This window comes from Microchirus variegatus (genome assembly GCF_963457635.1).
Source record: "Microchirus variegatus genome assembly, chromosome: 5".
Lineage (NCBI taxonomy): Eukaryota > Metazoa > Chordata > Actinopteri > Pleuronectiformes > Soleidae > Microchirus > Microchirus variegatus.
This window is the reverse complement of record NC_139806.1, coordinates 37361991-37383552: the sequence shown is the minus strand read 5'-3', so window position 1 is coordinate 37383552 and position 21562 is coordinate 37361991. Positions and strand designations below refer to the sequence as shown.

The window sequence follows — 21562 nt, the reverse complement described above, 5'->3', positions numbered from 1 at the left end:
TGACCTCAGTAAGTCACCTGTCAAGTTTAAAGCCTGGATATTTATTGACATATAGATGCAACGTCTGTTCAATAAGTGCCTGTATTTTCAGTGTTTTTGTGTTTGAATGGTCACTATTACTATTACACAACAACAATTCAGTTTCTTTTATTTTACATCAAACAAATACAGATATTGAAATAATGACAAAATAGTAATAACAATGACAATGATGATGTGGCTCTTTTAGTGATATATCGTCACATTTGTCCTGATATTTCTTCCATTTCTTATCCAAATAATGTCAAAGACAGACACATAAAGACATACAGACATAGTTAGATTTGATTCATAGACATGTTGATTGAAAGGGTCCTTTTAAAGGCATCATTCAGGTATTTTTGAAGCGTGGTTGTGTGACCTAATGACACATAGTTCATGCTAAAACATGCACCTGCTGTACGTCTATATCATATGAGTATATTTGCAACATTAATTTGTCATTATACTGTCTTTTATAATGGTAAATTTGTGTCACCAAAAAAATCAATGGTTTTACATCACAGGAGCTGTTGAGCCACTGGTGCCTCCATTAATACTTTAATGGTGTTTTTTAAATATGTACAATTTTCACATGGCAAAGTTAAGTGTATTTCCCAAATAACAAAATCATCATATTCAAGTCACTGACCTGGATATGACTGTTTTTCTTAGTTTTATTACATGTATACTGTATGTCTTGCAGCTCCAAAAACAATAGAAATGAATGGATGGATGGAGATGTTCTGTCTCATTAGGTCCAGGTTTTGGTCCCCATGAGGACTACTGGTCCTGACAAGTTTGGTGTTTATGCCAGAGAAAATGTTCAAAGAGGTAACAATACAAACACAACAAATATTTATACACACAGAGAGACACATTTGCAGTGTTATACATGTCATTTGGTCTTTTGTTGTTTTGATCAAAAGGCATTTCTGCTCTGAGCGTCGCTCGCTGTGTCAGGGTTTATAATTGGTTTCACTGTGTGGAATGTGGACTCACTCATCTTGGACACGTCGCTGCTCCAGTATGTGACAAACAACAGCGTCTCCAGTCATCAGGAGCCTGGTTAAATGAAGGTTTAATGGTAGACATTGATGAACAGCATGTAGGTTAATTGCAGAATTACATTTACTTGCGTTACTGTAATTACTTCACCCTACAGAGTGGTCGTGAAGTGTTGTTTTTGGTGGCTCTGTGAGTCAATCTGTTTGTTTGTACTTCCACACCTGCACTTGCCAATATGACCAACAGAGGCCGCCAGAGGCTTGTTGGGGTGAAACAAAGTCATTACAAGCCATCTCCAGAAGTTTATTCATCACCATGAATGTCACCTTCATGGTGCCACCAATAGAAAAGTCATTGAGATCATGAATTTCACACCAAGGTAAGAAAATGTAAAGTATGAAAACTTAACCCTAACCCTTATAAAGTCATCATAATTCATCCTCAGGCAACACTCAATATCTGTTCTAAATGTCATGGTCAAGAATCCAGTTCACATATTTCAGTCACGGCCTTCATCTAAAAAAATCTACAAAAATCTAGAAAACATGGGCAAAAACAAACAAACAAACAAACAAACAAAGCACTCCTCAGAAGCACAACCAGAATAATCAATACTGCAAAGTACATCTGTCAGCACCATTCCCTGTCTATTTATATGAGATTCTTGTCATGACACAAGTGGCAAATATCCTTGGAGTGAAAGCAGCAGCACCAAAATAAATCGTATGCGTTCAAACTGAAACTGCAGACGTCTTTTAATCATTAGACAAGCGATAAATCATTGAATGTCATCGCATTTTCAACCATTTACACAAATAAAGCTCTTGTTTACAGCACAACACACTATTACATAAAGATTTGCACCTAGTGAATGATAGTGTGCATTGTATTCCACTTAAAATCGAGTGCTGTGGAGCGACTTCCGTCCACCGTCCCTTTTAATTGGGGAACACAGCAGTCAGCAAAATAAATTGTGGACATCTTTTCCCACGAAGGAGAAACTGTGATTGGTAGCTGCTTCAGGCTGCTTTGTCTCACGGGGATTCCGGCCATGACCGGACTTGACTAATTAGTGGAGCCGTGCCTCGGCTTCATTAAATGTCATCGACGCATTCTTTTAAAACCCAGTGGAATTTGGAATTCGAAGGACTTTGATGGAGGAGTTGAGATGTCATGGTAGCTGAGCAGAGACAATGATTCTGAAGATACGCCACCATGAAACACAGCTTTTAATGTGTGTGTGTGTGTGTGTGTGTGGGGGGGGGTTATATTTGTGAAGTGGAAAAATGCGTTCTCTCTTTCCTGATCTGACTGTGAAGTGAACCTCTGCTGCTCTGGAGGCCTCGTCAGGAGCAGCAGCCTCATCACATATCTGTCAGGTGGTCATGTGTGCTTGGCAATATTTCATGACAGCGTACTAATAATAACAGCACTGTCACCCTCTCTGCTCTTTGAGCTGCAACTATCCCCACACACACACACACACACACACACACTTTGGTCCACTGCCAATTGGTCACACTTTAGGCCAAGCTGGAGAAGAGACCTGGCACTGAGCTAAAGCTAATAAGTGCTTACAGCAGGACAGCAGATGTCCAAGACCTTTGGATGTTCACGTCAAGTCTACATCCAGGTCTAGAGGAAAAACCTCACATCTCACACTCCAAGCTAAACATTTTAAAAGTGAATTTAGAGGCAAGAAAAAGAGATTTATGATGGGTGTGTGTGTGGTTTAAGAGAAGTCTGTTGAATCTGGACAGTCTGGAAGCTGCTGTGAAGGACAGATCAGCACACACTCAAACAGAAGCAAAGACAGTCCAGCAAAAAGCAAAGCAAATGTGTAAATGGATGAGAATATTTTAGTACACAATTAATAATTTAAGTAGTTGCTGCCGGAGGTGCATTTGAAATATCAAGGCATAAATAAAAAATCCCAAATGCATAGAGTCAAGGCATAAAAGAACAAGAAGAAACAATATCATTTACATTTAGTAAATAAAGTAAATAAGAGATAATATGTGTCTCCACGCTGACAAGTTGAGTGTAGCCATCTTCCCAAACAGCAGATTATTATTGCACATTGTTTAGCTGCATCTAGATTATAGCACAAATGTAAAGTTTGTTGCACAGCATGAGGTAATCCAGACTGAGATTTCTGAGTTCAACAGGTTTATAGCTGTGATAAAAGTCTGTTTGTGTGTGTGTGGATTGATCTGAGGCGTCGCCGCCAGGTGAATGATGTCTTTTCTGTTTTTGGCACTTTTTCTGTGAAGGTTTTCAAGTGATGGCAGCTCAGTTACAAAGTGTAGTAACATGTACTTATTTCAGGATTTGGTTCAGTTTAGCTGTTTAGCAGATTTCTGTTACTACTCCATGTGAATTCCTCCTTCCTCCTTCACCAAATATGTGCATTGATGATCATCTGTGTGACTGTGTGCCGCCTCCGCCCGTCTCCACACAGCAGCAACTTAATCCCTGACTGGTGGAGACAGTCCCCAGGTTCTCCATTCAGACCTTTTACCACAGTCCCCTCTCCAACTCCGTGACTTTTGACCTTGCAAGGAACATTTGACCATAAATGACAGATGAAAAAGAGGATGAGTGAGTAAAAATATTCACAAATTGCACCACGGTTCCTCTTTCTGTATTTGCTTCTCGTGTTTTACAGTTAATCCGGAACAGAGGAATTATCAAAAGAAGTCCAACACACAAGAGAAGAAGCAGATGTCAGAAACAACATTACAAAGAGAAGCAGACTTCTTGACACTGACTGACCCGTTCAGCTTCACCTCCACTGCTCCGTTTCCCTTCAGGCTCCTGGGCCTTCAGGCTTGTTCAGGCGGGGAGGGATTAGAGGGGACGCTGGTGTGTGGGGCCAAGCCAGGCTGCAAACACCGCCGGTGTCGCCAGTGCGATCTGCCAGGTACGCCACGGCGGATTAGAGCCACTTGGCACTGGGAGAGAGGTGACGTGTGGGACGGGTCGGCCTCACCTCACAGGAGCATGAGTGTGGCTTTGGAGAAGCATGGGAAAATGTTGATGGCATTAAAGAACATGGACGTGATGATGGAATACTGGAGAAACATTTTACATCTTCTCTACTAAAGCAAGGAGAAACTTTGGAGATAAAACTTTGTGAGGCTTTTAATGCTCAGGTTAATGACTTGTTTTATAGCTGTAGACTGTAGAGTAACGGTCAACCTATTTCTATTCCACTCTAGCGCCATCTGCTGCCATTTAGTAGGTGTTTTGTTTTGTTTTTTTAAGTCAGTGAGGATATTCAGATTCCAGGCATCTGGACCAGATACACAATTCACAGTTGTCTTCAATAAAATCTTTCAACTTAACTCATCACTGACTCCAGAGGTTCCATCATTGGTCATCTCACCTGATAATCAAAAATCTCCAGCTATTACCATGTAATTTTGTTTAATTACCAAATGTATCACAATCAAATTGGGCCCACGGTTGGTGTAGTGGTTAGCACTCTCGCCTTTGCAGCAAGACGACCCGGGTTTGAGCCCCAGTTGGAACAACTTTCGGAACAAGTGCCTTTCTGCAAGGAGTTTGCGTGGGTTTTCACCGGGTTCTCCGGCTTCCAGCCGTCTGTGGGAGACTGTGGGAGGAAGTTCTCTGGCTTCCTCCCACAGTCCAAAAATATGCGATATGGGGATTAGGTGAATTGGTCGCTCTAAATTGACCGTAGGTGTGAGTGTGTGAGTGAATGGTTGTTTGTCTCTATATGTGACCCTGTGATGGACTGGTGAACTGTCCAGGGTGTGACCCCGCCTATCGCCCAATGTCAGCTGAGATAGACACAGCACCCCCCGCGACCCTCTGGTGGAGGATAAAGTGGTAGATGATGGATGGATGGATCGCAATCAAATCAAATCTATGTCATCCAACCCCTTTCTAATATGCAAGTGCAAATTCATGTGAGAGATACTGGAATTTTAAGCATATACGTAACTGTTGTACTATTATAGTAAAACTAAAAGTGCATTTTACCAATAGTAGCTGGTAATTTATTATCTCAGCCAAAGAAGTGATGCTATTTGACTGAACGTAAGCCGAGGAATAATGCTCAGATTGTGGCGATCGTCTGGATTCAGAAAATGAGCGGCCTTGGTAGAGATTTGTGCTCTCTGAGTGCTTTCTCTATTTTTCTCCTGAACAAGTGTAATGTAGCTCAGGTGCTGTAGGTAAACATGTGTTCCAGCTGCTGTAAGTGCTGTCTTTACATTTCTTTACTTTTATCCATTTTCCTTTACCGACATCAAATGGGGGGATTAATAAAGTAAGTGTCAACATGACATGACAGTGAGGCCAATGTGGTCCCATAATGTGGCTGAAAAACACTTTAAATGACGCTTTGGAGCTTTGTATGAAACAGTTTTTTGTTGAATGTGTCTTGTCGAGATCTGGGTCAGAAAATGAAAAAAAAAAAAAAGATCATAAAAAAGTATGTAAAACCTTGTCAGGGATCCAGGATCTCAGTCTGCACACTGATGTGTTTTCCAGGCCTCTACATGTGTAACCTGTGACCTGTGGAAACAACACATTATACCACATCTCCATGTCAACTGGCCGACGATGACATCGTCTCTTCGCTGCAACGAGACTTCGTCATGTGCGCCGTTTTTGGATTTCCCTCTTGAGTCTGTGCAGAGACCACACAGACAGACCCACACCTGTTAAAGTGCTCTCACAGTGGACAGAGGGCAGTTAAAGATTTCCCCAGACACACAGCACACAGACACACATACACACAGCACACAGACACACAGCACACAGACACACATACACACAGCACACAGACACACAGACACACAGCACACAGACACAAAGCACACAGACACACAGCACACAGACACAAAGCACACATACACACAGCACACAGACACACAGCACACAGCACACAGCACACAGACACACAGCACACAGACACACAGTACACAGACACAGCACACAGACACACAGTACACAGACACATAACACACAGACTGATAAACTGCACCAACAAGTCCTGAAACAGGACAGGATGATGGGTGGTAACAACATGAGCTGGTCAGTGAAGGCCCTCACTGTTCCCACCTGCAGACACTTAACCACTGCATATAAGGCACGACATGGTCTTTATATACGGATTTAATGTACACGTCTTAAAGTCATGTGCTTCACGTTTGTCTTTGTCGATCATCTGTTTAAACCTTTTACATAAGAGTCTGTTTCCAGATAGGTGCCACACTGATGCATCAGCTGACTGTGACAGGGACCTAAATAGTCTTTCAGCCAGTTTGTAATTGTATGGAAACGGTCTGAAAGACTCTATGAATAATATCCTGCATTTAATTTACATACATAACAATGTAAATTATTATTTTGTAATATGTTTTAACCCTTATGACACAGAGCATTTTGCCTGCTTTTTTCCATTACTATTTTAAAACTTACAGCAGTCTTATCCTTTATTTCAGCACAACATTGGCAATCCTTACATATAGTATATAACTAACCAACTATATATACATATAGTTTAGGTTTATAGACTATTCTATACATACTAAACTATATAAAAATGGGCAAAAAATACTATAAATCTCTAAAATCGGGTTGAATTTGTGAACTTTGGAAATACCTCACAGTTCTAAGTTCACTTGGCTCGTTTTTATGAAGAAAAAGAAAATAAAAACAGTCTATTTTGTGACTTCTGCAGAATTATTGCTCCTTTATATCCAGAAACACATTTTCTAAAGCCTGACCGCCCATATTTTACCATGGGTGCAGCTGAGGCACAGATCTGTGCCGCGTGAGCACTAAAGGTTAATATGTGTAAGGGATCCAGCCACATGTTTCCCTACTGTTCATCTAAGTGTCCGTATGTATAAGTGTCTGTCCATCACATGCCACGGAAGAGGTGTTTTGTGCTGTAGTTTCCTTATTTAAATAGTTTATTATTGTTTTCTTGTCATATGCAAACACATCTTTATTATTTCATTTTGTATTAGAGCAGGGGTGTTAAATAAACAGCACCCAGGCCAAGGGTCCAATCCGGCCTGTAGGATGAATTTGTTAAAATTTCACATTATGATTACAATCTGCTCTTAATGTGAAAAACTAAGTTTGTCAGTTTCCGACACCTGTGACTAAATGTTTAGTGCCTTTGTAGATTCACTGTGATCCGTAAGTTGTTATGCACACGTGTAAATGGTCAACTTTTGCATAATATTGTTGAAATTGCAAAACCAATTTTTCCTCAAGAAATTTCAGGTTCGTAATACGTTTTGTAAAAAGATACTTCACAAAATGCAAAACAAAGGGAAAAATGTTGAGATCTTATTGTTCATAGGTTATTATGCTATTATTTTACTGGTCAGGCCCACTTGAGATCAAATTACATTGTATGTGAACACTAAACTAAAATGAGTTTGACCCTCTGGTTTAGTTGCTGTTTTGTTCGTTTTAAAACACTTTCTGTCAGAAATGAAGACTGATGAAGCCCTGGCTTCTTTTACTCAACACAACACTGACACAGATCTAAAAGTAAATATAATGGAGAATCCAGGGTTTGTTCCTTTAAAGTAGCAGTAAAAGTACAGACTTGAAAGTGAAATTATTTTATTGAAAAGTGTATCTGTACACACAGTTAATGATTGGTCCTTTATATGAGTAACTTCTTCTTAACCTAATATTTACACACATTAAATCTAAAAGTGAAAAAAACCAACACCAGTCATGAATACATCAGGACATTATATACAGTTTTTTTTTACTGGTATTTACGTTCACTATCACTGTAGTTCTACTCTCAAACAGCAGTGGGCAGAGTTGAGCTGTTCTAACTGTCTCAGCCCTGACTCCTGTCATTCATCTCAGATTATAGCTGTAGCTCAAATGTAGAATTCCTGGTCTTCTTCCTCTGCCTTGTCATCTGCCTCTTCGATTGGTGCACTAATAACGCTGCAGCTGTCAAACTGGTTTATGGACACGTCGCTCAAGGACGGAGCAGCACTTATGGACACACTGGTGCTTTGGAGATACGGGGTGTAGTTGAAGCTTTGTGGAGTCCGCCCCAGTGTGGCTGCCTTGTAGGAGTTCTCTGGGATTCCAGAGCAAAGGGACGGTGCGATGTCTTCAGGCGGTGCCGACGACGGCCTGCTCGTCTGTGGAGTGTTCGATTTGACGTACGCAGACACCACAGTTAAGTCCACGCTGTTGCCTGGGGCTACTTTGTTCCCAGTGTCCACATCTGTCTCCTCTGCTCCAATCAGAGACTCCACATTGAGTCTGAAGGGCGGAATGAGGGAGGAGTTTCTGTGGTGGAAGTGGCTCCTGTGGTGCGGGCTGGAAGAAGGGCCCGGAGAGGAGCAGGTGGATTGGGAGCTGGCTGAACCGAGGTTGGGCAGAGAGAAGAGGGAGCCGGACTGCTGGCCCCTCCACTGAGTCCCCCAGCTGTCTGGATGCTGTCGGTCAGGCCACGGCTCCTGCTCCTCTAGCTCCTCACAGGCCAGTGGGAGGGAGCCGTGGGAGGTTTGGTGGTGGACCTGAGGATGAGGCGTCACTCGGTGATGATGCCTGCGGTTCCGGTAAGAGGAACCAACGCGGGTGATGGTGGACGGAGCTGAAGCTGTTTCGTTGCCAGGATCGTGTCTGCGTTTGAAGTGGGGACCTGAGCTTTGCACCTGAGCAGGAGACAAAAATAAATCAATCAAGATTTGTACTGATTGTGCATCTAACCAGTGGTTTGAGTCAGTCTAATTGCAGGGTTTCTCACTCCTGGTCCTGGGGAGCCACCGTCCTGCATGTTTTAGGTGTTTCCCTGCTCCAACACACCTGGTTCAAATAAATGGGCCGTTATCAGGCTTCAGCAGAGCTTACTGATGACCTGACTATTTGAATCAGGTGTGTTTGAGCAGGGAAACATCTAAAACATGCAGGACAGTGGCTCCCCAGGACCAGGAGTGAGAAACCCTGGTCTAACGAGTCATTTTTATGTGGGTGGTTTATATGAGTGATAATAAATGCACAATTTGAAATACATCAAAATGCTTTGGGTAGGACACCTTCCTAGACTCAATAAAGGTCAGGTGTGTAAGAATTACTGATATCTAATGGTGAGAATGCAGTATGCAACAAGCAGAGCACTCCTCTGCTTACAGGGAACTACAGTGACTTTTGAATGCCAGAGAGGATGTTGTTCTCCTTTGTTTGCATATAAATCCTCCACTTCAAAATGCTGTGCTAGTTTGTCTTTTAAGGCTGCTTTAACCCTATAACGCCAAACGTATCATATGTGATACATTTGTTTTTGAGCCCCCCCACATGAGCAGTGTGACAATTCTTTCCTTGACAAACAAGACAGAGATGCAGGCAGTGCTTAGGCCACTTTGCCCATGTGAACTGTGAGAAAGGCAGAGGTCATGTTTGTCTGAACAACTGTTTTCAAGCCTAACATCAGTCAAAATAAAAAGGTTGTGAACCGCAAAATGAGTAAATATAACTGAAATGTTACGTCTTCTAGACTTCCACGCTGCCAGTTCCATTTCTGCATTGTTTTTGTTTGATTTGTTGGATTGGTGTATTTTTTGTTCAAGAAAAAAATGAATCTTTGATCATTGGGACCTGCTGTATCAGATTTGAAACCCCTATATGGAAATTGATATTTGAAAAAAAATAAATAAATAAATGTGTTTCAAAGAATTGGAATTTTCTGTCAATTATTTAATGGTTTGGGCTTTAAAGGGTTAAGGAACATAGTGCCACAAACGGCAGCCTCCATATAGCGAGGTCCTTACATAAAAGTACATATAAAGTTCATGAAAACCAAACGATTTTTATTTTAAATCCAAGAAGCTCTTTTTAAAACAATTCAAATTTAATACAATGGCATGGCCGTGTTCAACCCTAAAAAACAACAAAACAAACAAACACAGACACTTAAAGCCATGGAGTCAAAATAAAACTGATTTAAATGTTTTAAAAGAAAGTGCTCTTTAACTAGACCTCACACTCTGATAATCACACTGAACAGCCAAAGTGTTTTTTCACTTTGTGGGAGGTGAACCGGGGTTAGCTGCGCCAAGAATAAGTCTCATATTGAATTATTACACTCATATTCCTCACACATGTGAAGGGAAAAGTCTTCGCTTACGTCTGGGATCGGATTATTCTTCCATGTATGCAGCTGCGTGTGCGAAAAAACAATAACACACAACAAGGTGATACTTTTTTAAACACACTATACATACTGTACATAATCTGCCAAGACAGTGTCAATGTGAAACTTCAAAATGACTTCACATTGGTTATTTCCAGAGAAATGAGGTGCATCTCAGTTTCTCTTAACTGCACCAATGTTTCCTGTGGATACAAGCGATGTTCGCTCTAAATCATTTCCTGCTTCAGAGGCATATTTTAATGTCATGGGCTTCAGATGAAGGCCTTTCTTCAAATACAGTCTTGTATATTCTCGCTATTTTTCACTGCAAAGAGTAGAAATAAGAGCTGAAACCCACGTTTTGAAACTGTGAGCTACTGATACTTTACAAGCTGTCAATCACATACACTCATATATGTTGTGCTTTATTTTCCCTGCTCATCAGTAAGCTCTGCTGAAGCCTGATAACAACCCTTTTGTTTGAATCAGGTGTGTTGGAGCAGGGAAACGCCTAAAACATGCAGGACAGTGGCTCCTCAGGACCAGGAGTGAGAAACCCTGTCTTAATGGGAACATCATTTATACAAAATGACACCATGTTCTGTTGAAGAAGACCTGAAACTAGCAACTGAGACTCTTACTCCTGAGGAAAATGTTTACTGATATTTTAAAATCAAATAAGCTCTTTTTCCCAGTGACTTCCAGATAGAAATGGAGGTCTGTTTGCATCACCATCAGCTGGTGATTCCATAAACCTCCATTCTAAAGTCGATAGGAACTCCCCATGGATGTATTATATGAACTGGATAGAGCTCCGCCCCTTCGCTTTCGTTCATTCCTATGAAGCTGCTCACCCAGCACATATGCCAAAAAAGTTTTTGACTTCCGCATTAGTTTCCGGGTTATGGGCCCATAGAGCATGTGCAGTAGTGTCACTACCATATAAAGATCTATAAAAACCTGTGTCCATGTCTCCAGGTGTCCTGTGGACACTTTTGCATGCGTCTCTTTTACTATTGCGGTCAATGGGACAATTGTTTTTGTGATCCATGGGGTTTTCTGTTGCAGTACCCACAGTGGCCACCATGTAAAAAGGCAGATGGGGTGGAGCTCTATCCAGTTCATATAATACATCCATGGAACTCCCTGACCAAGTTTTCTACGTAGAATTCACCTCTGAACCCTTTTGTGGGCGTCGTCTCATTTTACCACATTTTACTGTCGTTGCCTCCATGTGTCTCGACGTGAAATAAATCACTTCCTGTGTGCAGGGAGGGAATGTCTCCGGGCGACACGAGTTCTAAACAACCCCACACTGAGAAACGCAGAGATAGAGAGTCATGTGAACCTGAAAGCTTTATTAACGCTGTGTGAACTCATCTGAAAACACTTTGAATCTAACAGACATGTGTTTATATTTTAAAGTTACACACACTTCAGTTTTAAGCTTTATAAAACGCTTGCCCCCCCCCGTGCTGTCTTAATGAATGCTCTATGAGGTCACAGGAGATAGAAAAGGAAAGAGGTGCACATTCGAGACCATTAACATCCCTCTGTGGACTTATGTAACCAAGCAGTGTTGGAAGGACGAGTATAAGGGAACCCTGGGGTTTAAAAAGCCCCCTCATGCCCCCTGTTTTTAGCGCAGCCACTTTATGAATCACAGCAGCAGCTGGAGAAGTCATTAGTGTCCAAAGAGCCCCATTTATGTCACACCTTCATTTATGGAGCTGAGTTATCTCCAAACACAGACACTGTGGATCAGAATCACGTTAGATCCGCGAGGGCCAAAGTCGTCTGGAAAACAGAGTAAATATCTCCTGTTCTGTTGTTCTTAACATGTGACGCAGCTGCAACAGTGTTCGTCGGTTCAGTTCCTCGTCTTTGTTTTCTTTCTCCTTAAGTAGTGATAACAGCTCCCTCCCACTCTGCACACTGATAGTTTATCCATGTTTCTGTTTCCCGCTCCATCATCCAGCTTTCCATAGGAACAGTACGAGCAAGGGCAATGACTTTTCACATGGAAGCCTCGAGACAATCATTTCTAAGAATTTGGGGACAAAGGGGATTTTTTAATTTTTTATTTTTTATTTCCGTATGTTCAGATTCAACAATAATTATTATGGAAAGATTTGAGTGTCCTGAGAACAAGAGTGGAGCTGTGATTTAAGGTTTTTCTTTTCATTGTTAAAGCTCACATAGAGTGGTCCTGTTGCACATATATGTTAGTTATGGAGGTTTATTTTTACATACATTAACTTGTTTTTATGCTCAAAAACCTCCTAGTTGCTGTAAATGAGCCGATAGAAATCCTCTTTTCTGACGCTGTTCCCCAGCCGCGATATTTCAGACTGAACTTTCACCCCCAGAAGACAGAGTCTTGTGATTGGCCAGAACTATTCAGTACACCAGCTCTCAGAAGCACAGCTCCCCCCTCTGGAATGATGGATGCACTGCTACTCATTATCAAAACATTGTTTTAACAGTGTTTAAAAATAGCTTCTTCACGACTCTCCGCCTCAGTCCCTTTGACGACCTTTGACCCAGAGTCAGACCCAGAGTCAGAAGACACTGTCGCTCGTGAAACACCTCCACAACGGACGTTATTCTTCTTCTGTGGTTCTATGTACGCAACCGGATGTGCCCGGACTAGTGCCCGGAGCAGGACGATCTGCTGTTCAGGAGAACCGCTGTTTATGTAACCGGACCGGGTTTTTTCAGAGATCTCACTGAGCCTGAGATTACAATAAAACACAGTGTTCTCAGCAGTGACTGAACTGTTTGTTTAGAACATTCAGGGCTTCATAAACAAGGTAATGATGCAGATACACACTAAAAAACAGCGTTAATTGGAACTTCCGGTCTAGGTCCACTTTAATAAGGTTTCACCTTGGGTGCTGGACATTTCTGGCCTTTTAACATAATTTCAATGATTAATTGATTATATAAGTTATGTATAATTATCATACTTCCAATTGTGGCTGATATTTACAAGGGGGTGAAGTTTTTTTTTTTCTTTCTTTTTTTTAAAGGACTAACATGAGAGACTATTGAGCAGAGACTCTCTCTTCACAGGTGCAGCTGCTTCAGCTAACGGCTTGTTAGGGAGAAACAGGGAGAAACCTGCAGACAGTTTTCAGATGCCGTTGCCCTCTTGTGTGTTTTAAGGACAAAGCCACTGCTCTGCGAGACAACAATTCAAGAATTTTCTAGGAAATTAGCGCAATGTGACGTCCCAATGAGCGATGAAGTCAACATCGCGTGTCTCATCTGAGGACCACAAAAACATGAGTGAGTCATCTTTTTTCACACTTTGCCGACTGATAGGACCTCCAGAGTCCCAAATATAAGGATTTAAATGATTAAACTAAGTTGATTTAACATGTCCCCTTTCAAGACAATAAGAAAGTCAAACTAAATCACACAAAGGCTCTTTAAACAAAATAAAGTAGAAAGGTTCATTTTCAGTAAGAGTAGTGATTGACAGGAGCTACCACAGCATTACATCCTATCATCAAAATCTTCCATATGTGGTTTCTGCTTCTGAACTGCTTCAAAATCCAAATCCTGATGACCACTGTGTGTGTGCATGCACTGAAAGACAAATGTGAATTGTGTGAAATCTTGAAATTTTAAAGCTGTAGTGCTTAACATTAAAATATAAACAGATGTTTGTTACACTTAAACCTTTGTCAAATGACTTCAAACTAAAAAAACTAATGCTCTTTCACAACAGAAAGCACAACAAAGGAGAGGAAGCACAACAATTTGCTTCCCCTCATAATGTGTTTGTCTGAAATGTTGTGTTGTTGTTCCTGAGGTGATGCTGGAGCAGGAGAAGTATGTCGAGAGGAAAATGTGAGCACTTTGAATGAGGGATCAATTTGTGTGGGAATGTTTTGCCAAAACATTTTTTTTTCTGTACCTTTTAATTCCTTCGGCCTGTAATTCTTTGTAATGGAGTCTTTCAGTCTATTCATTATAATATTTACAATTTTAAATGTACTGACGCATGGAGTATGAAGAGCAGAAAATACTCTATGGAACTGCCAAAATACTTTGTGTCTGGACTTTGGACACAAATTTGACAAAATACCAATAAATAATAAAAAAAAAAACTGTGCATATATATGTACATATGTATATATATATATATATATATATATATATATATATATATATATACATATGTATATAACTATTGAGTGTTTGAGTAGGAGTAGGATTAAATTAATAAACAATATTTTGAATAATAAATAATCTAATAATAATAATATTCGGTTATATAATAACGTTTTTATTATTTTATTCCACCACTGGTGGAAGCCAGTCTCTAAAACATGAAGTGAAATTATTGTCATTTGACAGAATTTGAAGCTAAAATACAATTATACGTTCATTCTTATACGTGTACAAGCACCTGATTATAGGATGTTTAGTTTTTCATTACCTCACATATGCATGTAGTTAGGATGGTGAGTGCTCAAGGGTTTGAGGAGACAAACAGCAATATTGTGTGTCTGCTCAAAGTTATTTTCTGCAGTGAACTTGGTGCCGTTTATCTTTCTCTCACTCTCTACTTCTTTATTTCGTCTTCTTTATTTGTCTCATCTTGTCTCTCTCCTTCAGGGAAGAGGGAGGTTTATTCTGGTCTGATGCTGAGGCTGTGATTTAAAGTGTAATGACATTTGTGGGAGACTAGAGAAGAAGCAGTGTGTGTGTGTGTGTGTGTGTGTGTGTGTTCTTGTACTTGTGGCATACTGAGGACCAGTGAGGGTTTTTAACCAACAAAGTGAGGTCAATTTGATGAAGTGTGGACATTTTTGCCGGGCCTCACTTTGTTTTCATTGAAATCACTTCCTACGGTTGTAAACATGCTATAAAAAAGATCCTCAATTTGGTACAAAAACCTGTTTTCCAGCCCTGGTGGATTCACACACTTTTGCACACACACTGCTCTGGGGCACCACCTGCAGACATTTTATGGTACTGCACCCAGTAGTTCTTTGTAGCTGTCATTCATGAGGTAGATATTTGTTATTGCATTGATTTATAAAGTGGAAATGCTGGTCCTCAGTATGCAGCAAGTACAAGAATGTGTGTGTGTGTGTGTGTGTGTGTGTTATCTCAAACATCATGCAGGCCCACTGCACTCGTGTTCTGTACTTCAACTTTTCCAGTGAACATTGGGGCAAAGCGTGCATCCCTCTTTCTGCTAATATGACGTGACAGGATCTGTCCAGTTTTCTGTGAGGACAATATGCTACAGTGGTAGTGAGGAGCAGCAGCAGCAGGGGGTGCTGGGTAATGAGGTTGTTGACATGAGGATGATCAAACACTTTAAAAAAAACGGAAAAAAAAAACTTGGGATAAGCTAGGTCAACCAGAGAGCTGACCTTTAGAAAGACAAAAAGAGCACAAGAGAACATTAATCTTCTGTTACACACAGTTATGCAGATCCAGGGAAATGTGTGATTTGGTGTGATCTGCTTGACAGTGTTGTGTTTGTGGCTGTTTTTAAAGTCCCAATACCACATTCAACTGGAAGCCATTGATAAATAGGCCAGGAGAATATCAATCTGCAGTTATGCTGTACTCAGTTTTTGTTGTTGTTATTAAAATATAAAGAAATACCGGTCACGATTACCATAAATCAAATGTCTAACAGCCCAGAACCCAAATGTATTACCATTGAAATAAGATATAATAAATAAAAGCATAACATCATGATATTTGAAAGGCTCTAAGGATCGACCGATTATCAAAATAGATGTTGTTTAGGGTATAATATTGTTCATCTTATATTTTTCAGTCGACTGTTGGTCAAACAATCATTTCAGGATGTCACATTGAGGTCAAGGTAGTTTGAATGTCACTGCATTCCATTCTTCTATTTCTAATCCTAGATTCTATATATGGTACAGAACAAAAAAAAGATGTATCATAAAGTTTTATTCCCCCCCCCCCCCCCCCCCCTATTCCATGGACCCTAAAGGAAACAGGATGGAGTTGCAGCTGTTTCAGGCATGCACTATACTTCTGGAAAGTTGAATAGAAGTCCCATTGATTTTCTGTGTAGACAATGTTATGTGACAGCTGGAACACTATAGACTTGGGTGCACGTAAAGCTCCTTAAATCATCTGTACAGCAAAAACACAACTGCTTTGAGGGGAAACTCAGGTACGACTCCCAAATGCATGTCACCAAAGAAACATCCAAACATAGAGCTTAAATATCTGCATTATGCTCTGCTAATGGCAAACTGAAGTCTAGACTGTCTCCTTCCTTATAAAATGTTAAAGCAGAAAATGGATGATATATTGTTATTAGGTTTTTAGAGACTGGTTTTATTATCTAAAATGGAGCAGGAGTACATGACTTCAGTCCAGGTGGCAGTTAAGCATCATACATATGGTCCATTGTCATGATAGATCAGCTTATTGCTTCCCTCAGTGCTGTTTCAATCCCAGTAATGGACTGCAGCTTAAATGGATTGAACTTTCAAAATGACTTATCTAACACACCCTGGACAATTATCCTCTTGGAAACTGATACCCTCCAAACAAGGACCACAGTGTGTGTGTGTGTGTGTGTGTGTGTGTGTGTGTGTGTGTGTGTGTGTGTGTGTGTGTACGTGTGCGTATGTGTGTACGTGTGCGTATGTGTGTGTGTGTACATTCACACACTTCTGGCAGCCCTCGTTGTTATGTGATTGTCATAAAGCAGTCGCAGTAAATAAAATCTGTTCATTCAAACTTCACTTAGACTGTATGTTGGTTGGAGACTTGCGCTATGAGCTTGTTATATTTAGACCTTTGTAGAATCAGATTATTTTAATGATAGAATGTAAAACACATGCATTTAGAAAATGGAAACGGTTTTTCTATCTTTTTTAAATGTTACTTTTACAATTTATGTTGTATGTTATGTAAAGATTATTAAAGGCTACACGGCACCAAAATAAATCCCTCGCTCTTTGGTCCGCGGGATAAGTTTTGGGGAAATCCTCAGAACTAACTGCAAAAGCACAAGGCTCAACCTCATCAGTGAAAACTGGGCTGGATTTGAGAAAATCATAAAAACACCAGGCTGCATCTAAACCAATTCAAACCTAATCTACTGCCACGGTCAAACTACACATTATAAGCATGATTACAGCAGATGAACAGATGGTTTTGGGAACAGTTGGACCTGCAAATCGATTTTGATTCACATTTTATTCACAGTGAGCGATAATCAAAGCCGTGTCTGGGACTCCTCGCAACCTCCCGACAGAAAGTCTGCCATGTTTGATCTTTTTTATGCCGTCTCTGATGTGTTCTCTCACATCAGCAACACTGAATAATCAGAGCACAGAGAGCTGCTCTGCACACAGAAACTATCAGGCACAAGGCTTTTGTTTTTTTATTTCATCTAGCGAGGCCCTTTCATCAAGTCAGACGTGATGATTGGTGAGATTGGGTACAATGGCGTAATCTGTCATCTCTCAGTCAAGTATTGGTAGAAATATGTGTTTGCATCATTTGACGAGTAAATACTGACCATTAATGACCATTAATGACCATTAATCATTGATTAAATTATTTGACTTTTTTTTTGCCAGCCAAATTCACGTGACAACGGCCAAAAGCGGCTAACGTTAAGCCTGGCTTGGAGGAGTGTGATTTCCATTGTTTTTATGCCGCTGTCAGTACTGTTCTCCTCAGCGTTTTAAAACGGTTACGTCTGGGATTACGTCGTCTGCAGCGGAGCCGATTTTCCTGGTTAACTCCTGGTCAATAATGCTCGCCTGCTAGCTGGCTGTAAACTGTGGAATGGAATTCCTGAACTGAACTGTGCATCTTTACTCCGCGTCTCATTGAGACACGCCTCCACTCCACAGGAAATCCATACCACTTTTTGCAGCCAGCTAGCAGAGCAGTCAGGGAATCACCTGTGGAGACATTTCAGTGGACAACATTAATGCACTGACGTATCGGATTGGAATCCCGATCCGTGAATTACTTCTGTATAGGAACCCGATACCGACACTGGATTGGATCGGCCCCATCACTACTGACCATGAGGGATAGGAACTATACCAGTTTTTGGTCTGATACTATATCGATATCACAACCTGATATCGCTTTAAACAAGATATTTGTGCTTGTCTTATGATAACTAGCCATTTAAAAACATAATACTTCAGACAATCACTAATCTCATCATGTTGCCAGTGATTAGTGAATCATCGACATCATATTGAGAGTAAATTTTTACTTTTACACTTTTCTGATATCTGATCCTGTTGTTTTAGCCAGAAATGGACCAATGCTGATACCGAGCATCGTATCGGCTCATCTCTAGTGACCACTGTACCACTGTGACAATAAGATAGTGTAGTCTGACGTAAGGCATCGGGCATCATTTACTGTCCACTGCTTTATCTGATTTGACCTCAAATCAAGAACTGAACGCTCTCTCACCTGCAGGAGGATCTTATTTCCTTCATAGTCCTCCGTCTGCCAGCGGGCCTCACTGATTGGGCTGCAGGTATGTGGCAGCAGAGGCACCAGCACTCCAACGTCCCGCACCCTCACCTCCATCACTGCCGAATCCAGCACCAGCGGAGTCTGACCTCGCGGGAGCCTCTTAAAGGACAACTGAATCTCCATATCTGGGTTGGAGTACACCACAAAGAAACAGAAGTCCTCCTTCTTCTGCGAGACCCTGCGGTGAAGCAGCAGCTTGTACAGCCGCACCATGTCCACGTAGTTTTCATGTCGGCAATAAACAGTAAATCGCACTATTTCTTTCCCGTAATGCACCTGTCGCACGGCCCACAGTGGCGTTCCAGACGACAGAGTGAAAAAGTCCTGACTGCACGGTGACAGTGGAAGCATCCGCCGACCGTTGCTGACTTTCTCAGTGTGGTGGTATCTCCACGGCGGCCTCTGCAGGGCACGGTGCAACATCAGTATCTGCTCCTCACCACCGTATGCCTCCTGGAGGAAGACGATGACAGCCATTGCTGGCTGGCAGCTCGTTCCCAGGCTGCCGTTCTGGTGGTTCTTGGGCCACGGCCGGTGGGAAACTGACGCTCGCTCCGAGACTCTGAAGAGCTGCAGCTCTGGGTGAACCCATGCAAGCACGGCGTCGGCGGCTCGCTGCAGGAACTTGCCCTGGCCAGGGTCGGCGATGAGATGGACACTGACGAGGAAGGGATCCTGGAGCTCGCCCATGGATAATTCACCTCCACATACAACACCATCAAGAAAGAGAAGAGAAACAAGTTATTATCAGTTTTTTTTCTTTTTGAACCAGAAATCAGTAAGTAACGAACACACTGTCTGGACTCATTGGCTCTACCATTCCACTATCTCCTTCTCTTTGCATACTCAGTGACCTGGACAAACTCACCACACACTCAACACAAACGATAACACAAATGAGAACCTGTGGCCCGAGCCATCACCAAGCCAATAATAATAATAATACACTGGAAAGGCAAAGAAAAAATAAATGGATCTTCTCACTCAACACATTTCACTAGAACAACAATCTGCTGCACAAAATAACCAACTGGAACAATTCTACAAGACATATTCTACAATTTTAAGCATCCTTTGAGTGTCTTAAATAACTGTGGAAGGGGGAAGAGAAAAAACATTTTTGTTTCCTCGCCCCACCACCACCATTAGTCATTAGTTCCATTAGGAGGTCATTACTGAAGCCAGAGGAATGTTCCAGACCACAGCAGGAGCAACGCACTCAGGTGTGGCCTCCTCCTGAACCCCTGACCTCGAAATACTCAGCATCCTGGCACAGGTAGTTGCAAACACTATGAATGACACGCTCCCACATACTGCAGTCCTTCTTTATGTTTTCATTCTTAATATATGCACACATTCAAACATTATGTTCTCTGATGTTCGCTCATTCTTTTCTCCTCCGAGTCTCTCTCCCGACTCCTCGTCGTGGGATTTGTCCCATTTTTTGTTTTGTGCTTCGAGGCAGTTTGAGGAAAGACACACAGTCTTCTTGTCTCTGGAACAGCGGAGTGTTTGACCGCTGTTCCAGAACCTCTCAGTGAAACAGAGAGGCCAACAAGGGACAGGTTGTCTCTCACGAGGCCACGCTGGCCTTTGTAACTTTCTACTTGACCAAAGAGGTGACATTTTCAAAATGCTAAGATTAGGTTACAGTGGAACACTGCTAAAAGGTCATCATTAGAGGTGTAATAATACACTCAGCACAGGACCTTGAAAAGAAACCACAGTTATCACTTGGAGATAAGTAATAAATGTGATGGCAAGTAAACTAAACACCTATAATGAAAATGGACAGTTTTAAAAATGCTTTTTGAACATTAAATGATATAAAGTTATATGTATTAATTCATCGTCTACCACTTTATCCTCCACATGAGGGTCACAGGGTTGCTGGAGCAATCCCAGCTGACAGGGGTGAAAGGCAGAGTACACCCTGGACAGGTCACTAAGGGTCAACGATATCAGTACAGGTGATGAGGGATTTCTGTTCTGTTCAGATCTGCATTTGTGTGTAAAAAATAAATCAAAACAGCAAAAAATGACAACATGGAAAACCAGGATGACTGGATCAGGACACACTTGAGGAGGATGAGAAGTGGAAGAGGAAGAGTCTCTGCAAAAACTTTGAAGTGTCTCGAATGTCATTCATTTACTTTAAAGTTGTTAGAAACTAAATAAACACTGAAGAGACTTTCATTCTGGTTTCGAGTTCCAAGCGTCCTCATGACACTCGAGTCTAATGTCTAATGAGATAAAGACAGTAGCATCGAGACAGATCCGCTGCAGAATTAAGTCAAGTGCCAGGACACAGATGTCCTGTAACACTCACACACACACACACACACACACACACACACACACACACACACACACACACACACACACACACACACACACACACACACACACACACACACACACACACACACACACACAGTTCATTCATGTCCTCCTGATCCAATTAGAATCAGTGACAGGTCACTGGCATTTACACACCCATTAACACAGGGATGATGATGGAGTTCTTTGGGGTTATTTACTGTCCAGTTCAGTCTGATTTTGTTCCATCTGCACTGACTTTAATCATACACAGGTTTCTCTCACAGTCTCCAAAGAGTCAGAAATACAAATCCAGTCCAACATCTGCTTTGTTCAAACTGATGACAGACAATAAAGCAAACAGAGCAGCAAAAGTGAAATAATCAAATACAAAGACTAAGACAGTGGTTCCTTTTCCCCATGTGTGTTAACCTGTGTCTTCTCTCTGTCACGTCTTTCCCCAAATCTCTCCACCAATACTTCTTCCTTTTTTACATTTATTTTCACCACAATTCATGGGAAGTGGTA

General features: G+C 41.4%; 1 protein-coding gene across 2 annotated transcripts in view; it reads right to left on the bottom strand.

Moving 5' to 3' along the window:
• Window positions 1-7916: 7916 nt before the first annotated feature.
• fam124a (family with sequence similarity 124 member A) overlaps window positions 7917-21562 on the bottom strand; it is a gene marked incomplete at both ends in the record, with an annotated part of 40275 nt that continues 26629 nt past the window's right edge. Inside the window, 2 exons of one of the 2 annotated variants that reach the window (XM_083889772.1) lie at window positions 7917-8676; window positions 18603-19416. In XM_083889772.1, the coding sequence (XP_083745898.1) occupies window positions 7917-8676; window positions 18603-19416 (1574 nt within the window). Of the gene's footprint in view, window positions 8709-18602; window positions 19417-21562 lie in introns of both variants that reach the window. The other variant, XM_083889771.1, reaches the window with a different exon arrangement.